Genomic DNA, 17,904 nt, shown 5'->3' on the forward strand with positions numbered 1-17,904 from the left:
CATATTAAATATGATTGTGGTGTAAAGATGTATAATATCCTCATTTCAGCTTCACATGAAAACCATGCCAACAGCAATCTATAGATTGCTTACTGGACAAGAAATCCCTCACTACATATGAGCTTAGTGCAAAGCCTGAATGACAAGGCAGCATCACATTGGGACATACTGTGTAATAGGAAGAATAGTTCAACGGATGTGAACTCGTGTTGTAAAACAGGGCCATTGCTGTGTTCTTAAGGTGTACTCAACAGGGACGCTTTGTACAAGTTGTGAGAGAGCCATAGGTGCTCTTAAATGATTTATCCATAGAGATAAACATGTATATATCACCACCTTGAGAATATTGTATTCTTGCCACCCAGTTTTATATCTACGCTAATGAAGCTGACAGTACAGCACCTTTTCTTAATGGGCCTGGACTGCCTTGCCAGAATGTGTTCAATCACCGTCTGCAATCACATTGCCTTTATCCACTGCAGTGCATGAAGCAGTAAGGCTCCTTGAACTACAAGCAGACCGTACTTCAACTCCTAATTGCCAAGGACTAAGTGAAGAGACAGAAGGGTCCATTTTTACCCCCAGCCCCCTTCCACCAACTTAAGAGCGGAGAACTATACTCCCTAAGTATATTGTTGAATCATCTACCTTGTCATATTTACAATAGCTCATGCTATACAAGTGTTTGTTGTTTATTCAGTGACAGTTAAGGACAATAACTGGACCTGAAAAGAATATTTTACCTGCTTTTTAGCACCATACTGTAATAGCCGTCTCATTCATGACTTACCCAAGGCAGAGGTGAACTCCAGTACTTCGGTAGAGCTTGGCAGAAAATTTGGTAGTCACAGGGTAGAACTCTGCATGGAGAAGGAATTTCCAAGATCACACATGAACTCATTCCGACTAGAATCTGGTGAAACAGATTAAAAGTGGCCTGTACACTTACATATGGAGAAAAGCTGAAAAAATTGCTTACAATCATTGCTTCCATAATACTTGTAGTTATATGGATTCATTTTATTCAGTGTATTGGTGCTGAAAGATGATACATGTGGCAAAGCTGAAATTATTAAAGTAAGAAATATATGCTCTCTAAATTGTAACATGTAGTAATTATGTTGGTCTTTGTATTCACTTCAGTATACTACTTCAAAAAAGGTGAAGAGTAGTACATGAGAATGTATTTTAGGTTAAATGTCTGAGAAAAGGAAAGATGGATGTTTAGGTATTTATTGCTTTTTTATGAAGCCTCAAGAATTTGATATTCTTTAAAAAAAGGTTTGTACACAAAGTAAAGAAGGCTTTTGAGTCTTTACTGACTTTTTTGTCAAACACTGTAATGCCAATATGTGGAAAATTAGTTTAAATTTGTACCTTTTCGGAGACAAGGTAAACTTTTAAGGTACTTTTCATAATATTATAAGTAAGAAGAAATTGAAATCATTTAAGGTAAATGATGTGTATTAACAAATTTACTTTGTTCCAACCAGTATTGATATGTGGTCTTAACAATTTATGGAGTAGTATGCCCTATGGAGATGTTGTAGTTATGTTATTGCTGTTGTTAGTGGCATATGTGCATTTCCCAAATATATCTCTGATTACCCATCATTTTCTTTGATATAGTGAATGTTACATTGTTCTTTTTGGGCTTACTGTGGCCCTGTTTAAATTAATTTCATGATAAATAAAATTTAATTAATACATGATGTTGAGAGTTGTAATGTTAAACAGATCCAAAAACCAGTGTTGTGAAAGAATTGAGCACGTCAGATATGGACATGCCTTTAATTTGTGAACCTTCCATGTTAATCCAAAACACTACCTCTTTATTATAGCAAAGTTTCAGTTTGAGGGCTGGGGTGACTTTTAAAATCAGGATGGGTGTATGCACATATTAAGAATAATGTTATTTGCCAAAAAGAAAAAAAATAGTTAATAGTTACTGTAGTAAAGACAAAAACAATGATATCGAAAGTAAAATATTGGATATGGTTAAAAGAAATAATATAAAAGAAGTACTTTCTTTTTCAAATCTAAATATCTCTTTCCAGTATGTTAAAATAGTCTTTTTGTTGCACAGTGTATGCACTTGAATGTTTTTCGCAGTGGCTCGGTTATGTCTACATCTAGAATACGTTTAAAAAATGAAGCTAAACACGTGAATTCTTGCAGTTCCATATCCCTGACGTTGGCCCTAAGAATATTGTTAGCCTTGACAAAAACTCCTCATTCACTACCTTACACACATTCTTTTTGATAATAGATAAATCTTCAGCATTCATTGACTAAATTAATCAACATTTTAACATAAGTAACATGTCATTATTGTGATTTTGTAGTAAAAATGGTAAAAATCCGTTTCTCAAATTTATCCTTTACCTGAGCACCACGGACAACTTTTTAATGCCATTTTAATGACACCATTTAGTACTCCAAAACCCTGCCAGCGATTTTTCTTAAAAGCTATAGTTCAGACATTTATCGTTGTTTAAGAAAAATAATATTTTTGTTTAATAAAAAACGTTAATGATAAGGGTTCATAACTTCTAAGGAAAACATTTAAACCAAAATGACGGCACGGGATTGTAACCCATACACTCGTGGTCAACCATTTCAGTTTTCACGATAAAATCTTGTTCAGGGAAAGCCCCATAGCGATTGCTATCTCACCTCAAAAGAGAAAGGTGTTTTAAAATTGACGATTACTACATGTACAGCATTGAGTTGCCTACGCTTATACTGGGAGTACAATGTAACGAGAAATATAAACGTCGATGTTTTATATTTTCGAGGGGTTTTTATTGTTTAAAATCAGCACAAAGATCGATGCGTTATTGAATAATAAGATGCAGGGAAACCCTCATTTCGGTATCTGGATGACATTAAAGGCTTAATGAGGGGCCGAAGGGCTATCCAGGTCAAGGTCACCACAGCAAGGTCAAGATGGACACCTCTACTGAGGAAGGTATTTATCGGGATAATTGTCCGTTTTCTTTGTGATGTACAAGTTATACACACTCAATCTTTTTGCAGTCTGTGAACGAGCAACATTTGCTTAATGCAGGCATAGCGTGACTGCTGATGATGGGGTAGCTGAATAAACTGAAAGTGTTGACTAAAAATGTTATGTCATGGTTCATCAATGTAGTACAATGTACCAGCATGTAAACGGTGTTGTACGTCTTAGTTGTAGTACTTCCTGCACGTGCCTAATACTCCACGTACATTGTTAAGTTATTGATGATTATAGTTTTGTTATTGTGTCTGTCTAGATTGCAACCGCGGTGAATTTTTTCTTGTTAAAATGCACACAAAATTCACGTAATCGCTTCAACCACTCAGTCGTGTTGATCGTAGGCACAAGTACATGTAGGTGCTTGACGTCACTCGCAATAGACTCACATGTATTATGAAATGTCATGTATGAAATTTATCACAAAGGCGCTTCCAATCTTTCTTTAGATTTTTTTTTTTTTTTTTTTTTTTTTTTTTTTTTTTTTTTTTGTTTGTTGTATTGCTGCTGTGTGTGTTGTTATGTATGTAACACTACAAGTAGTTAAACACACTATTACTTTGAAGGCAAAGTGTGCCTTCAGTCTTCTGGATAATATATAATATATATATCCTTTACTAGTATTGTATCAGTAATGCCTTTGCAGAGCATTGTGTTTTGTAGAGTTTATTTACTGTTAATTCTTGAAACCTCAGGATGGAGATATGAGGCCATGCTCCATTTTGTACCAGGTATACTGAGCATGACATTGCAAGGGGGAAAGTACCAGTAGGGGGTGAATTTGAAACCTTTTGCTGATGTTAATTCAGTCTTTGGGCTTGATTCATTTTCCAAATGAGTGGTTTTAACAAAGATAACATACTAGTATTATCGTGGTAGGAATTCAACGACATGCTTTTAGTAAAAGATGGGTGTCTGCTAAAATACTGGTATGCTGGCTTGTTAAAGCTAATTGATATATTGTCAGTTGACATGATGATTGATGATGTTACATGATTTGTTTCATAGTACTGAGTTGCTGTTGGGAGGTAACCTGTATGTTCTAATTTTCATAGGATAATAATGGCAGCATTTTTTAGTTGTAGGAATCCCTGATGCTAATATCCAGAAATATAGAGAGAAATTTGAGTCAGATCCGAAGAACCTATTGGCACAAAACGTTTGCACTAGACATGATCCTTTTGAAGCTGCTCTGAAGCGAAACAAACTTACTGAACTGAGCAATGTGTTTAGTCATAAGGTATGTATGAGTTACACGTCCTATAAACACACTGATATTGATTTAAATTAATACGTTTGTTTTGTGCATGACTTTTGAAAATAATAATTATTATACAGATGTTATTCAAAATAATACAGGTAGTCTGACAAATTTAGAGGAGAGAGAAAAAATGTCAATTATATAACAGATATATACAACCATTAACACTTGAAACCTAGTATAAGATAAGAGAACACAATATATTAGTATTCACCAGACCTAAAGGGTTGTTTGTTGACTATTTGGAAATTTAGCAATTTTCAGATAGTGTATACTTTGATGCTAAAGGGAAGATTATTAAAAAATAATGTATTAATCTTAATTTAAACTAATTTTAATATTTAAATATTTGATATCCTTTATATTATATTCCTTTAAGTAGAGGCATGTAATTTGTGTTAGCATTTTCCATCAATCTGTTTACAAGATTTCATTGGAAGGCAAACCTGTGACAAATCAAAAAGCCTCTGGCAGATGTTGGATCTTTGCACTGTTCAACTGCATGAGGGTGCCATTCCTTAAGGAATACAATATAGAAGAGTTTGAATTTAGTCAAACCCACATTTTCTTCTGGGACAAGGTAAGTAACTTTTCGAAAGTAGATGAGCATTTGCACTTATAAACACAAAGGAGAGCATAGTGAAATATTAAAATTATATATATTTTGCAATTTTTTTTGTGATTGTAACAACTGTAGTCTGCCAGACTCTGCCTTATGGGGCAGACAGACTTTGATAATGGAGAAAAAATGAAAACATTGCAGATTGAATGTGTTTGTGATAACTTATTTTAATACACTAACAAATAAAGCTGCAGTTTGTAGAATAGCTCTCATCCAATTAATATGGTATTCTTAAAAACAATTTCATTTTAAAGGTTGAAAGGAGCAACTATATGCTCCATGCCTTTTTAGATGCTGCTAGGCGAGGAGAGCCAGCAGACGGACGCCTAACATGCCACCTGCTGTCAGATCCCATTAATGATGGCGGCCAGTGGAATATGTTGGTCAACATCGTGGAAAAATATGGTGTTATGCCCAAAAAATGTTTCCCAGAGTCCTACAATTCAGAGAATTCAAGAAGATTGAACTTTTTGCTTAAAAACAAAGTAAGTATAGGGGTAGCTTTCTTCTTGGTATCTGCTAACTACTGGCTGAGCCTCCTTTAAAGCATCGTACTATTATAGTAATTATTTGGTCTATGATTTATAAGAGGATATATACAGTGCAATATTTCTCCTATTTGCAAAGGAGTTACCATACTGACTTTTTAAACAACATTCCATTTGATTTTAAAATCCATTAAGTAACTGATATTTATATTTTCATCGCAGACTACTGTTTTTCAATATTAGACAATAATCAGACTTTTGGAAAGAGTAAAGTCATTGATAAATTAAGACAAATTAATCACCAGAAAAAGGAATAATTTAATTTTAGAACATAAAAGATGTTTACCTTTGCATGTAAAGAGTTGAGTTTTAGATTAAATAAATTACAGTAGAGTTTTCATTGTAGCTCAGGGAGTATTGTCACAAGATTTACAAACTTGTAGCTGAAGGAAAAAGTGATGCAGAAATCCAAGAAGACATAGAAACTATGATGGAAGAGGTACTGCATCTTTGTCTAACATATCTTTTTATTCCTTAAATTAATACATTTAGTACTTTCACTTAAAAAAGTAATACTGAGACATATTTATGAAGATTAGGAGAGATGAAGTTGAGCTAATAAACATGCAAATTTAAATTCTGGACTTAAAACAATGCCATTCTTCAAGGCTAGGACAAAATACATCACCCCCTTTATATGGGCCCAATTTATGTGAAGGGCCCTTTCCTTGTCACATCCAACAATGTGATAAAGTTAAGTTCTTATTTTATGAAAAAATATGATATATTCCAATGGATATACATTGTTTGTTTTTTCCTAGATTTACAAAATAGTATCCATCTGTCTTGGCACCCCACCAGATACCCTAACATGGGAGTACTATGACAAAAACAAAGCTTATCAGAAGGTGGGGCCCATGTCTCCTAGAGAGTTCTATAGAAAACATGTGAAACCATTCTTCAACATGGAGGATAAGGTATGAAAACAGAATCTGCGTATAAAAGTAATTGGTGAGATATAAAGAAAAAAATTACGGTACTTTGAATGACTCATAAATATGTATTATCTGACATGGGTGGAACCTAATTATAACCTATCTGATTTATCAGTTGTATTTAAATTTGCTCACTTATTACAATTTTATGCTAAAATCCAGACAGCTGTCCATTTTAGAAGAAAATTAATTTTATTAATTCCTTTTACTTATTTTAGATTTGCCTTGTGAATGATCCTCGCACAAACCATGGCTACAATAAGTTGTACACTGTAGAGTACTTGGGGAACATGTCAGGTAAAAAGGTCCTGTATATCAACCAGCCTGTGGATGTCTTGAAGAAATTGGCAGCAGAAGCAATAAAAAATGATGAGGTAGGTCTTATTGTTTTGACCTTGATTATAACAATTTTTCACCAATGAGTGTTGAATTTTGTTTCACCATACTTACTGTTACATAGGCTGTGAGGTATTGTTGTTATATAAGACCACAGAGTTGTGGGTTTGAACCACTCTGAATGAAATTTTTATCTAGATTCTGTGCCATTCCCCAAAATGAGTCAGATAAGAGGCTAAAAAAAACAAATACATTTTTAGAAAAATAATCCCTTGTGAAATTGGTTAGTGTTAGTGTTGCATTTTCCGTATCATAAGCAAGGCATTTTCTTTGAAAAAAAGTTCAGATTGTATTGTAAGTTTGTATATAATCATCTTAGCCATATGTATAAATTTTTGCAACTCTTGATTAAAACTTCATACAATGTGTAAGATTAAATCATTTTTGTTACAATCTAATGGCATATCATAAGATTTTGTTATTTTCTTGTAGCCTGTTTGGTTTGGCTGCGATGTTGGTAAACATTTCCATGGCAAGCTTGGATATCAGGACCTGACCTTGTGAGTTTCCCTAACTGATTACTGTAACTTTTATTATTATTATTATTATCTGTTTATCAAAAGAAATTCACATTGTGTGTAAACAAACACTACAGTACTGTTACCCTTGTATAGCTGACCCAGCGTCATTACTCTGACACCAGCACTAATACAGTACCACATCTATGTCTTAAAGGCACTTATTGGCTTACTTTACACTGTGAACAGTGAGCCAAATTTTTTGTAATGAAAAAGGCATGTCTGATAAAAAGAAATTGAATTTATTGTATCACATATTTGCATTGGTCTGGTCAAAGGCAAGTAAAGCAAAGAAAAATGTTTGATTCAGTGGTAGTGACTCCCCCCCCCCCCCCCCCCCCAGAAAAAAAATACAGGGGTCTGATTGGTGTTTTTATGTACAGACACAGATGTGTCTGTACATATTGCCATCACCTGCGTCTGTCGTCGCCGTCGCCGATGCCGATGCCGATGCCGATGCCGTCGCCGGCGCCGTGCACTTTCCTTGTAAACACGATAAGTGGAAGGCAGTTTCACTTTTTGGCTTTATATTTACAGAGCTGATGAATATTCATAAAACGCAGGTCAAGTTTGAAAATCAGCATGATCGGGCCATTATTGTAGAAGTTATGCTGTTTTTTCACTTTTCAGCATATATGCAACCTTGTAAACACATTTCAAGGAAAACCGTTAGGCTTGTTGTCACGAAACTCACAGGAGTAATCAATCTTACTAAAACGCAGGTCAAGTTCGAAAATCAGCATGATCTGGCCACTATTTTAGTAGTTATGCGGTTTTTTCATTGTTCAGCATATATGCAACACTGTAAACACAATATAAGAAAAACAGAAAGCCCAATTGTCATTAAATTCACAGGAATGGTCAGTCTTACTAAAACGCAGGTTGAGTTCGAAAATCAGCATAATCGGGGCATTATTTAAGAAGTTATGCTGTTTTTTCACATTTCCTCAGATTTCCTCAGATTTAATTCTTAGGCATCTTAAAAGCCTTATTATTTAAGTAATAAGATACGTAAAAGTGTTTGTTTGACATTTCCTGCATCTTTACAACATTGTTAGTTGATTATATAAAAATGATGGTAAACTTGTTATCATGTATTGTGTAATCAAGTGTCAAAAACGGAAATAAACTCATATCATTGCAGTTTGTCAGATTCAATCATCCACTATGTTCAGAATCTCAGAATGGAGGAAATTGGACATTTAACACTGTTCTATTGATACTTTTCTCATCTCATCAATTTTCTTAGTTGGTCATAAAAAAATGGCAGTAAAATGTTTATTTTGTTTTATGTTAAAAAAGTGTTAAAAACGGAAATAAACCCATGTCAGAACAGTGCTGTCTTGTTTCACATTTCCTCAGGTTCAATTCTTAGGCATGTTAACAGTCTCATTATTTAACTAATAAGACATGTTAAAGTGTTTGGTTGACATTTCCTGTATCTTTACAACATTATTAGTTGATTATGTAAAACTGATGGTAAACTTGTTATCATGTATTGTGTAATAAAGTTTCAAAAATGGAAATAAACTCATATCATTGCAGTTTGTCAGATGCAATCATTCACTATGTTTAGAATCTCAGAATGGAGGAAATTGGACATTTAACACTGTTGTATTTATATTTTTCCCATCTCATCAATTTTCTTAGTTGATCATATAAAGATGGCAATAACCTGTTAATTTTGTTTTATGTTTAAAAAATTGTTAAAAATGGAAAAAAAAAACATTTCAGAACAGTGCTGTCTTGTTTACATTTTGGCATTTTCAAGTTGTGACTTTGAAGTTCCATATGGGCCTGAAGACCTTTGCTAGTCACATTTTCTGAATATCCATGATACTAATATTTTATTATTAAAATTGATGGTCATTATGCTGTTAAACATTATGTAATATTGCATCAAAATTTGAAAAAAAACCTATTTTGGGCACTGCTCCCATGATGACCATTTAAGAAAAACAATGTCACTTACTGTTCTCAAACAGTACAGTAAATATGTACAGATGTGTCTGTACATATTGCCATCACCTGTATGTGCCGTCGCTGCCGTCACTGTCGCCGGCGCTGGCGCCGTGCACTTTCATTGTAAACATGATAAGTGGAAGGCAGTTTTACTTTTTGGCTGTATGTTTACAGAGCTGATGAATATTCATAAAACGCAGGTCAAGTTCGAAAATCAGCATGATCGGGCCATTTTAAGGGAAGTTATGCTGTTTTTTAACTTTTCAGCATATATGCAACCTTGTAAACACATTTCAAGGAAAACTGATAGGCCTGTTGTCATGAAACTCACAGGAGTAATCGATCTTATTATAACGCAGGTCAGGTTCGAAAATCGGCATGATCGGGCCACTGTTTTAGTAGTTATGCTTTTTTCTTCACTTTTCAGCATATATGCAACACAGTAAATACAATATAAGAAAAACAGATGGGCCAATTGTCATGAAACTCACAGGAGTGGTCATTCCTGCTAAAACGCAGGTTGAGTTCAAAAATCAGCTTAATCGGGCCATTATTTCAAAGAAATGCCATTTTTTCACATTTCCTCAGATTCATTTCTTAGGCATGTTAACAGTTTCATTATTTAATCAATAAGATACGTAAAAGTGTTTGTTTGGCATTTCCTGCATCTTTACAACATTATTAATTGATTATGTAAAAATGATGGTAAACTTGTTATCGTGTATTGTGTAATAAAGTTTCAAAAATGGAAATAAACTCATATCATTGCAGTTTGTCAGATTCAGTCATTAAAATTTTGCATCAGAATTGACAGTAGCCTATTTTGTGCATAGTTATTTCCTGTTTTTTGTCTGTACATTTGACAGCTTTGCTGCCTTGTTAAATTTGCAACAGTTGCTTTCAGTGTCTATTTTGGTAACTCACCTCCGCTATGTATATTCTTTCAGACATGATTACGAGCTGCTGTTTGGTACCTCAGTACAAGTGTTGAGTAAAGAGGATAGGTTGATCTTTGGAGATTCCCTCATGACACATGCCATGGTTCTTACAGCAGTCACAATAGAGGTGAGTGAAATGTTTATTTACAGACATAGAGATAATTGATATGGTATTATATACGAGGAAGTTTAGAGTTGCCATGCATCCATGGCCAGGTATGATAGCGCTATTTTAACCATCAAGATCTTGTTTTGTCTTCAGTCAGAGGGGTTTTGATAAGATTACTATGTTGAAGCCCTTGTAAATGCCTCCTAAGAATGCCACTTTTAAGGAGAGAATACATTAATTGCTGTAGTCATATTTATCTTCATATATTTTGTATCTCCCCCCCCCCCTCCCTCTTTTATAACCTGCAATTACTGACTGGATTTTATTGCCAAATTAGTTAATTAATTCATTTTTGTTGGAAGATCATAATTTGTTTCACATGGAAAATCAAATTACTTTTCAGAATGATAAGACCATTAAATGGAGAGTGGAGAACTCTTGGGGAGAAGATGGCCAAGGAAAAGGTACTGGGAACAGCATTTGTAATATAGAATCATTTTACTACATTGCCATGTCTTTTGGCATCAAGTATTCATGTTATAAATGTGAAACTTAAATCTTTTGGTTGCAATTAAGTGTTTTGAATTAGTATAAATAAAAAATAAGAAACAAAAGATGCTCAGGTTTCCAAGTATCATGCTAAATAGGGGGAAAAAGCCCTATGTAGTATGGGAAACTAGTTTGTTAGGGTACTTGTTTGGCTTAATGAGGTTTAATGTTCATGTATTTAGCTCATTATTTGGCCCGATATAATGTAGTGTGGAGTTGTAAACATTTGTTTTGCTTTATGAAGCTTTGTCTTTTCAGCTTATCAGTTGGGACTTTTTTCTTTAATGTGACTGTATTTGATAGTTAATGCCTTGGATCAAATTTGAGTTTTATCTGTTTAGATGAAATTTGAGTTTTATCTGTAAATTGTTAAACTGTTGACTTCTTTGTTTATTCAGTACTATGCTGTAAGTATATCTGCAAGCATTGCTTTCTTATTTACTGATTTGTGTGATTTGTGCAGCTATCCCCAATGGAAATGGTACATTTTGTTATGATTCACAATTTTAAGTGTAGTTTTCTTTTCAGGTTACTTGGTCATGACAGATGACTGGTTTTCTGAATATGTGTACGAAGTTGTAATTGACAGAAAACACATACAGCAAGATATTTTGGATGTGCTACAACAGGAGCCTATAGTACTACCTGCTTGGGATCCCATGGGAGCATTGGCTTATAAGGCCAAGTTGTAACACAGGCAGGGTCTGGCACCAAATTAACTTATCAAAATTTAAGTCAGTATGGATTAATGGGTTAATGATATTTCTCATACGCGAAGAGGCATTGTAAGCATTTTTTAAAGTTGCAGTTATTTTACTGAGGACCAACAGTTTTGATATTATTTGTAATATAATTCCATTTAATTTTAGTGGTGATAGTTAAATTTTGTATTATAATCTGTATTTCCATTTCATTTTAGTGGTGATAGATTGGTTTCTTATATAGAGCAACTTTTAGACATTTCCAACAATATAATTTACATAATAGACTTTCCTCATTCCATATATAGTAGTGATAGGGTATGATTTAAAACAGTTAGACATTTCTGTGCTTCACAGTGAATCACTTTTAGAAATTTTATCATTATATACTCAGGACAATGGAGATCAGCAGTTTTTGGCAAAATTGTAAACCGGAATCGCTTTATGGATGTTAAACAATAGAATTTTGCACACAGTTTTAGGATTTGACAGTAAATAAGTTCAACATCTTACACAGAGAAGGGTAATTACTGATCATGAAACGTGTGGATTGAACACAGTATGAACATATAAAAGTGTGCATGTAGGTGAGTAAACAGATTACAAGATCGGCAGAACAATCATATGACCAAGCCACTGTTGCTATGTTTTTTCATAAGATTTTCATATTATAGTGACTCTCTTATTTTCACCAAAATGAATAGATTTGTAAAATGGTAATCTAATCAGCATTTTTAAAGTTCATTTATTCAGGTATAAAGCATTCCATATATATATATACATGTTTTTCCTTAGTCGGCGTGTTGTTTTGCATATAAATGAGAAGTTTAGTTTGGGAATTCTTGAAGAAAGTATACATAGCTCTTCACAACCATTCGATCTACAATCTGTTGTCTGATTCTCCTTTTTAAAAAAAATATTTCAAGATTAATAGAAGGGTCACATAATTCCTGTCCCAATTTTACAGATCACAATATTTATGTAGCTTTTTTATGAATATAATGAACTGAATAAATTGTAAAAAGTAAACAGAGTTTGTTTTCTAAATTAAACCAGGTGTTACAACTTACAGCTCAATTGAATAAGTTTTTGTAACCCATGTCTGTATATAAAAAATAAAAAACAAGTTCCCTAGCTGTCTTCAGTTAGTCTTCAAACATCTCATTGATCACAATCTAAACTATATATAAGCAGTGGAATGATTAATAAGCCAGATTTTTAAACTCAATGTACTGAAATAAACCAGTGAGTGTTGGTGTCATAAATTACAGTTGAGCAATTGATGGTTTCTATTTCATTTATATATGGACTTTGTCTAATGTTGGCAAACAGTACTGAAGCACAGGTGCATATTTACAAAAAGCACCTATTGTATGATAGGCCCTGAAATTGCACCCTTGTCTTTAAAACATGGCACCCGTCTTTCTAGATAACGTTACCGTATAGTGGCGCAGTGACTCCAGTGCTTCATTTATTTACCGTGCTCCACCATAACTAATAGAAAATGGGTTGTGAAAATCCTGAGTGTCTAATTATAATCTACATTATGATTTAATTCTTTGCTTTTAAGTTGCTTGGATAACTCTAGGCAACTGAGATATTTTTAAACGTCAAGGCAAACTATTGGTATGTACAGCTATTTACAAAATATGTAGATTTAAAAAAAATCTTTTAGTATAATCTGTCAACTAGTCACACATTCTTCACAGCACACAAATATTTAAAGTAATGTTATTTACATTTGGCGAATCTAAAATAACAACTAAAACTGTATAAAATGCATTTAATAAAAAGAAGAGTTTGTAGTCGAGAGCTATCACTAGGTTGTTGAGAACTTTAAGTCACATAGTATGTGAGACCTTTGCATAGAAAAGTTGAAATTTCCTGCAAATTTCAACACTTTTCCCTCGAACAAGGTACGCCACGTCTTAAACTGTCGACAAAATTACGATCTATAAACTGGTGCTTGAATTTTGAGCCACTCTAGCAATGGAGATGAAAATTTTACTCGTGTTAGAATAAAAAAGGAATCAAGAACTCGAAAACGGTTTATAAATCGTAATTTTACCCTTATCTATATACCTGCTAGAGAGAAAATTGCTGAAAAGAAAAAGACAGTCGCTGAGCTTTGGTGTTTGGTAATATTCCTGCCTGAGAGATTCACGTTTAATAGTCACTTTAAACTGCAGTTAGTGCAACGCTATGTTGCAAGGCCCCAGTGCTGCATAGGACAAGCCAACACCGCACACGTACATTTTCAGTAACAAATCCACTGCAGAGTGCAAACTGAGAAACCATTGATCCATGCTTGAGTGATCCATTCAGCCCTTGACTGATAATTACAGAAGACTCGCAGGGCGGTTTCCTTGATTTCCATATTCGAAAAAAAATCACAAAATTTTTTTATTTCTTCCTGAAAATCATATCTGGTGTATAAATGCCACAAGGCACATAGGCTCTTTACTTAAATAAAAAGACAGGCTATCCTCTTCATCACCAGTGTTCTGTCTTGAGTCTCCTATAGCGGGAAATGGAAACAGCAAGTAACACTATGCTCAGTATAATCCCTAGTACCGGCCAAAGTACGGAGTGGAAGGTCGGCCACCAGTCCCGCTCTGGGTAAACGATAGGACCGAAATTGGGATCATTTTGGTCATAATAACAGTCAAAAGTTCTCCCGCTAACGCCGTATGTTAGTCTGAACTCGTCAACAACTTTTTCGTTTTTGGACGGGAATTTTGTGCAGCTTGATATGGAGCACTGAAAGAGAAAAAATTGCAAAGAATTATCATAACATTGTTAAATCCTTCACATAACGGTCATAGTTAACTTTTGCCACTGTAGTAAAAGCTATGTTAATTTTATATATATTAAAAACGGGTTTGATAATCTCAAGGTTTTAGGCAGATCGACTTTCTGATTAATTACGGTCATTTGTAGTTTTGGAAAGACGTGAAAAGTGTTTTGAAAAGTACAGTATCTCTGTAGAAGTCATAGGATAATATTACAAACGTCGACATTATGTTTTCACACATAATATCCTGTTCGATTAACATCGTAAAACGTTTAAAAACGCATTAATTAATATATATATACTGCATACATGTACTTACCCATGCTCTGGTGTTCACAAACAGCCGGTCACTTTTTCCTTTCGCTTTCCTGTCTTGTTCTACGGTATCAAAGAGCGTAGATTTAAATACCTCATTAGTGCCTCTTTGATAGGATACGATGATGTCGAAACACGGGTAGATACAACTGGGACTCGAATACTCGTCCGGTGCGTTTTCGTAATAGTCACACATGTCGCATACTCTGTAGTCAGCCCCGCTCACCTCAGTGCCAATATAAGAACAGGTGGATTTGCTCAACGATTGGGAATAAACGTATGGCTTTACAAAGAATATGGCTAGGACTACACCAACTGCAAAACAAGATAACATAAACAGCACCAGCAGAACCATAAACACTATGCAGCAGACCTGTCCAGCTTTCGCCATCTTGACTTATTTTCCTGTCCTTACTTTGTTATCCTTTGAGTTTTATAACTGCTGCATTGCACACCCTTCTTTTTTGTAATATGCGGTTTTAATACCAGATACGTGAAACAGAATATCTTGAAATTTAATCAGCGATCACGATTTACCGGTGCCGCATAGTGCAATGTCCCAAACTTTCTTACGCGACACTTAATGTCACTTCCCTTTAAAGATGGCGTCTGACCTGGTTTGTATTCAACGGTTAAGCACCTGTGTATTGTACTCACCTGAGTCATGTGACACGCTTGTGATAACAACAGCGACCTCTGACGCCGATTAATATTGCTGTTGTGTAAGGCGTAAGCTGTTGCCAAGTACGGTTTTTGAAGGGATTGGAAATCAGCAGCTACTTTTTTCTTTCCTTTTTTCAGTATATTTTACCTTTGATTAAAAACAATTCCTGCTCATATAAGTGAAAAGATTTGTCTGGCGTAGATGTTAAGTCCCATTGGTGTCACTTAAAGGGAGACATGAATTTTTGTTTTGTTTTGTTTGTTTATTGTTAACAAATGACCTGAGTTTGCTGGATTTAGCGGACGTCCCACCTTATAGGACTTGTCTGGTGTTTATACATGTAAAGTAAAAATAAAGAAGTAAATGCTCATATCGTCTTGAATAGAGTTGTTTCTCCTAGTGTTTTCCGAACTGTTCAAAGATCGTCCAAAAACAAAAAAGTTAAAGTAACAGTAAGAGATTTCCGTTTTGGACAGGCTTCTTTTTGTCTTTTAACATACCTTGTAAAATGTCCAAAGGCTAAGTACAACCGTTATAAGTAATTTAATCACGATATGTAATTCCTGCTCAAAATTAGAGTATTAAAAGAAAAGCAAAAATGCATGAATTACGAATATTAAAAGCAAAGTTTAAACGCATGAAACGGTTAAAACCAAGCGAAGAAAACAATTGTACATGTAAGAAAACCGAAAAGTCATTTTTATAAACCTGGATCTCGAAAGAGAGTTTCTTAATTTATTTTTCGTTAATTGTATTGGTTATTTTATTTATTTATTCATTAACTTTGTATAAAAGTTAGTACAAAATACTATTAGTCAGAATACAAATATGATCCTGAAAATGCTTGTGTTTTCGTCTTGTTTCGTTTTCGCTAATAATTACCTTGAAAATGTGGCTTTTTATCATTTTTTCTTTATATCCAAAGATATTGTAAGCCAGAAAGTCTGATGAATCGCCGAGCAATAGGCTGAGATACCTGCCGGCCTTATGCATTTGTCTTCTCTGGCACAATCATGAAAAATTATGTCCTTCACATAAAACACTGTCCATTTAAATTAATGTCAGTAAATTGCAACTGCTATAGTGAGACAACACATGAATATTTCATAGAAAAAAATATAATTGTTAAGCAAAAAGAATGTTGGTACATGCTTCGATATTTCTTAATTTGCGTACATAATAGCGATTACTTTGTGTAGGCCTTAACAGTTGCGTCATCAAAGATTCATGTGAAAAAAACTAGAAGAAAATATATTTAGTCATGAGGACGGTTGGGGAGACTTGCTCAAAACCGTCCTCATGACTAAATATATTTTCATCTAGTTTTTTCATCTACGCAATAATATGTACATAATAGCGATTACTTTGTGTAGGCTTAAACAGTTGCGTCATCAAAGATTCATGTGATATTTCTTTATTTGCGTACATAATAGCGATTACTTTGTGTAGGCCTAAACAGTTGCGTCATCAAAGATTCATGTGAAAAAAAACTAGATGATAATATATTTAGTCATGAGGACGGTTTTGGGCAAGTCTCCCCAAATCAACTCTTTTTGGTAAATAGCCCTCAAATAAAAAAAACAGTTTTAATTTTGGCAATGACGAAAACTTACAATTTCAAAGTTTAGTATAGTACATAGTCTACAATTACATACAATATTATCATAAACAATAGACTCAATGCCAGCATGTACAGGCGATAACCATTTTGTGATGTGACATGCTGTTAATACATGTTAATTTTTCTTCGTACAGTAGTTGAAATCCTTGTCACTCTTCGGTAGGCAAGAACAGGTCGCTATTCATTAAATTTTATTTAGTTTATTTCTCTAGTACTGTACGGTCTAATTCATCTACAGAAACACTTTATGTTTATGAGTTTCAATCTCGGTTTAAAGATGACTTTTCCGTGTCCAACACGTTTCGATGGGAGAAATCAGTACCTAAGTAGTCTTTAGCTGGTAATGCATTGAAATTTTATGGTGGAAAATAAATCCTGGAAGATCCACCGTTTTGTGGCTGCTGCGGCCACCGCCGTTTGTTAGCGCAGTAATCATATGACAGCCTTTCATCTTTTGTTCTGTAGCGATTTTCAAGCAATTTACTACTAAGGGTGCATTTCCAGAGATTTAGATCGATCCAGAGATTTAGATTTAGATCGACATAACTCCCTGGGGGTTCACGCTAAATTGCAGTCAGCCGAGCGCGCACCATAGTTAATTACCCCCTTACAGCTTTTAGTAGGCGGGACAGACGCTTCAGCCGGCTAAGCTGACATTAATCTAGTGAGACTCCCCACTGGGATAGATCGATCTAAAATCTATGGGAATGGGGTCTAAAAGTTTACCGGGAAATTCGAAATTAACAGCAACTACTGGACTTTGTTCAATAAATCGAAAAATCTCTGAAAACTCTTTGAAAAACAGTGATAATAACCTCTAATGCTTTCCACTAAAAGATGGCAACACTGGTCCGCCTCTGTCCCGAGCAGCGAAATCACCAAATGCCGGAGCTCCTAAAGGACACTTAATGAACGGCAACTCCGATGAGGCTCCGTCCCTCAGGTACAATCG

At 34.5% G+C, this 17,904-nt stretch overlaps 3 protein-coding genes across 7 annotated transcripts in view; 2 read left to right on the plus strand and 1 right to left on the minus strand.

The window, feature by feature from the left end:
* The window catches only part of LOC106151607 (uncharacterized), a 28,199-nt gene extending 26,487 nt beyond the window's left edge, over positions 1-1,712 (plus strand). For all 4 annotated transcript variants that reach the window (XM_013524946.2, XM_086999984.1, XM_086999985.1 and 1 more), the window contains one exon: positions 50-1,712. In XM_013524946.2, coding sequence (XP_013380400.2) covers positions 50-121 — 72 coding nt within the window. In that variant the 3' untranslated portion in view covers positions 122-1,712. The remainder of the gene's footprint in view (positions 1-49) is intronic.
* Positions 1,713-2,766: 1,054 nt separating this feature from the next.
* On the plus strand, positions 2,767-12,587 carry LOC106151611 (bleomycin hydrolase). Of its 2 annotated transcripts, none has more exons than XM_013524954.2 (11): positions 2,767-2,971; positions 4,105-4,259; positions 4,708-4,860; positions 5,157-5,387; positions 5,797-5,889; positions 6,212-6,367; positions 6,604-6,759; positions 7,214-7,281; positions 10,209-10,326; positions 10,712-10,772; positions 11,386-12,587. In XM_013524954.2, exons 1-11 carry the CDS (start codon positions 2,950-2,952, stop codon positions 11,547-11,549), a joined length of 1,377 nt encoding a protein of 458 aa, XP_013380408.2. In that variant the 5' UTR covers positions 2,767-2,949; the 3' UTR covers positions 11,550-12,587. The 2 variants fall into 2 exon arrangements, with proteins under 2 accessions (XP_013380408.2, XP_086856116.1); XM_086999990.1 differs by having other exon boundaries at positions 2,791-2,971; positions 4,099-4,259.
* Positions 12,284-15,304, minus strand: LOC106151612 (uncharacterized). The gene is made up of 2 exons (XM_013524955.2): positions 14,672-15,304; positions 12,284-14,318 (listed from the first exon to the last, which is right to left on the minus strand). Exons 1-2 carry the CDS (start codon positions 15,056-15,058, stop codon positions 14,052-14,054), a joined length of 654 nt encoding a protein of 217 aa, XP_013380409.1. The 5' UTR covers positions 15,059-15,304; the 3' UTR covers positions 12,284-14,051.
* Between the last annotated feature and the right edge of the window lie 2,600 nt (positions 15,305-17,904).

The sequence above is a fragment of the Lingula anatina genome, chromosome 1, assembly GCF_051362555.1.
Source record: "Lingula anatina isolate TDL-2025a chromosome 1, LinAna3.0, whole genome shotgun sequence".
Taxonomy (NCBI): Eukaryota; Metazoa; Brachiopoda; class Lingulata; order Lingulida; family Lingulidae; genus Lingula; species Lingula anatina.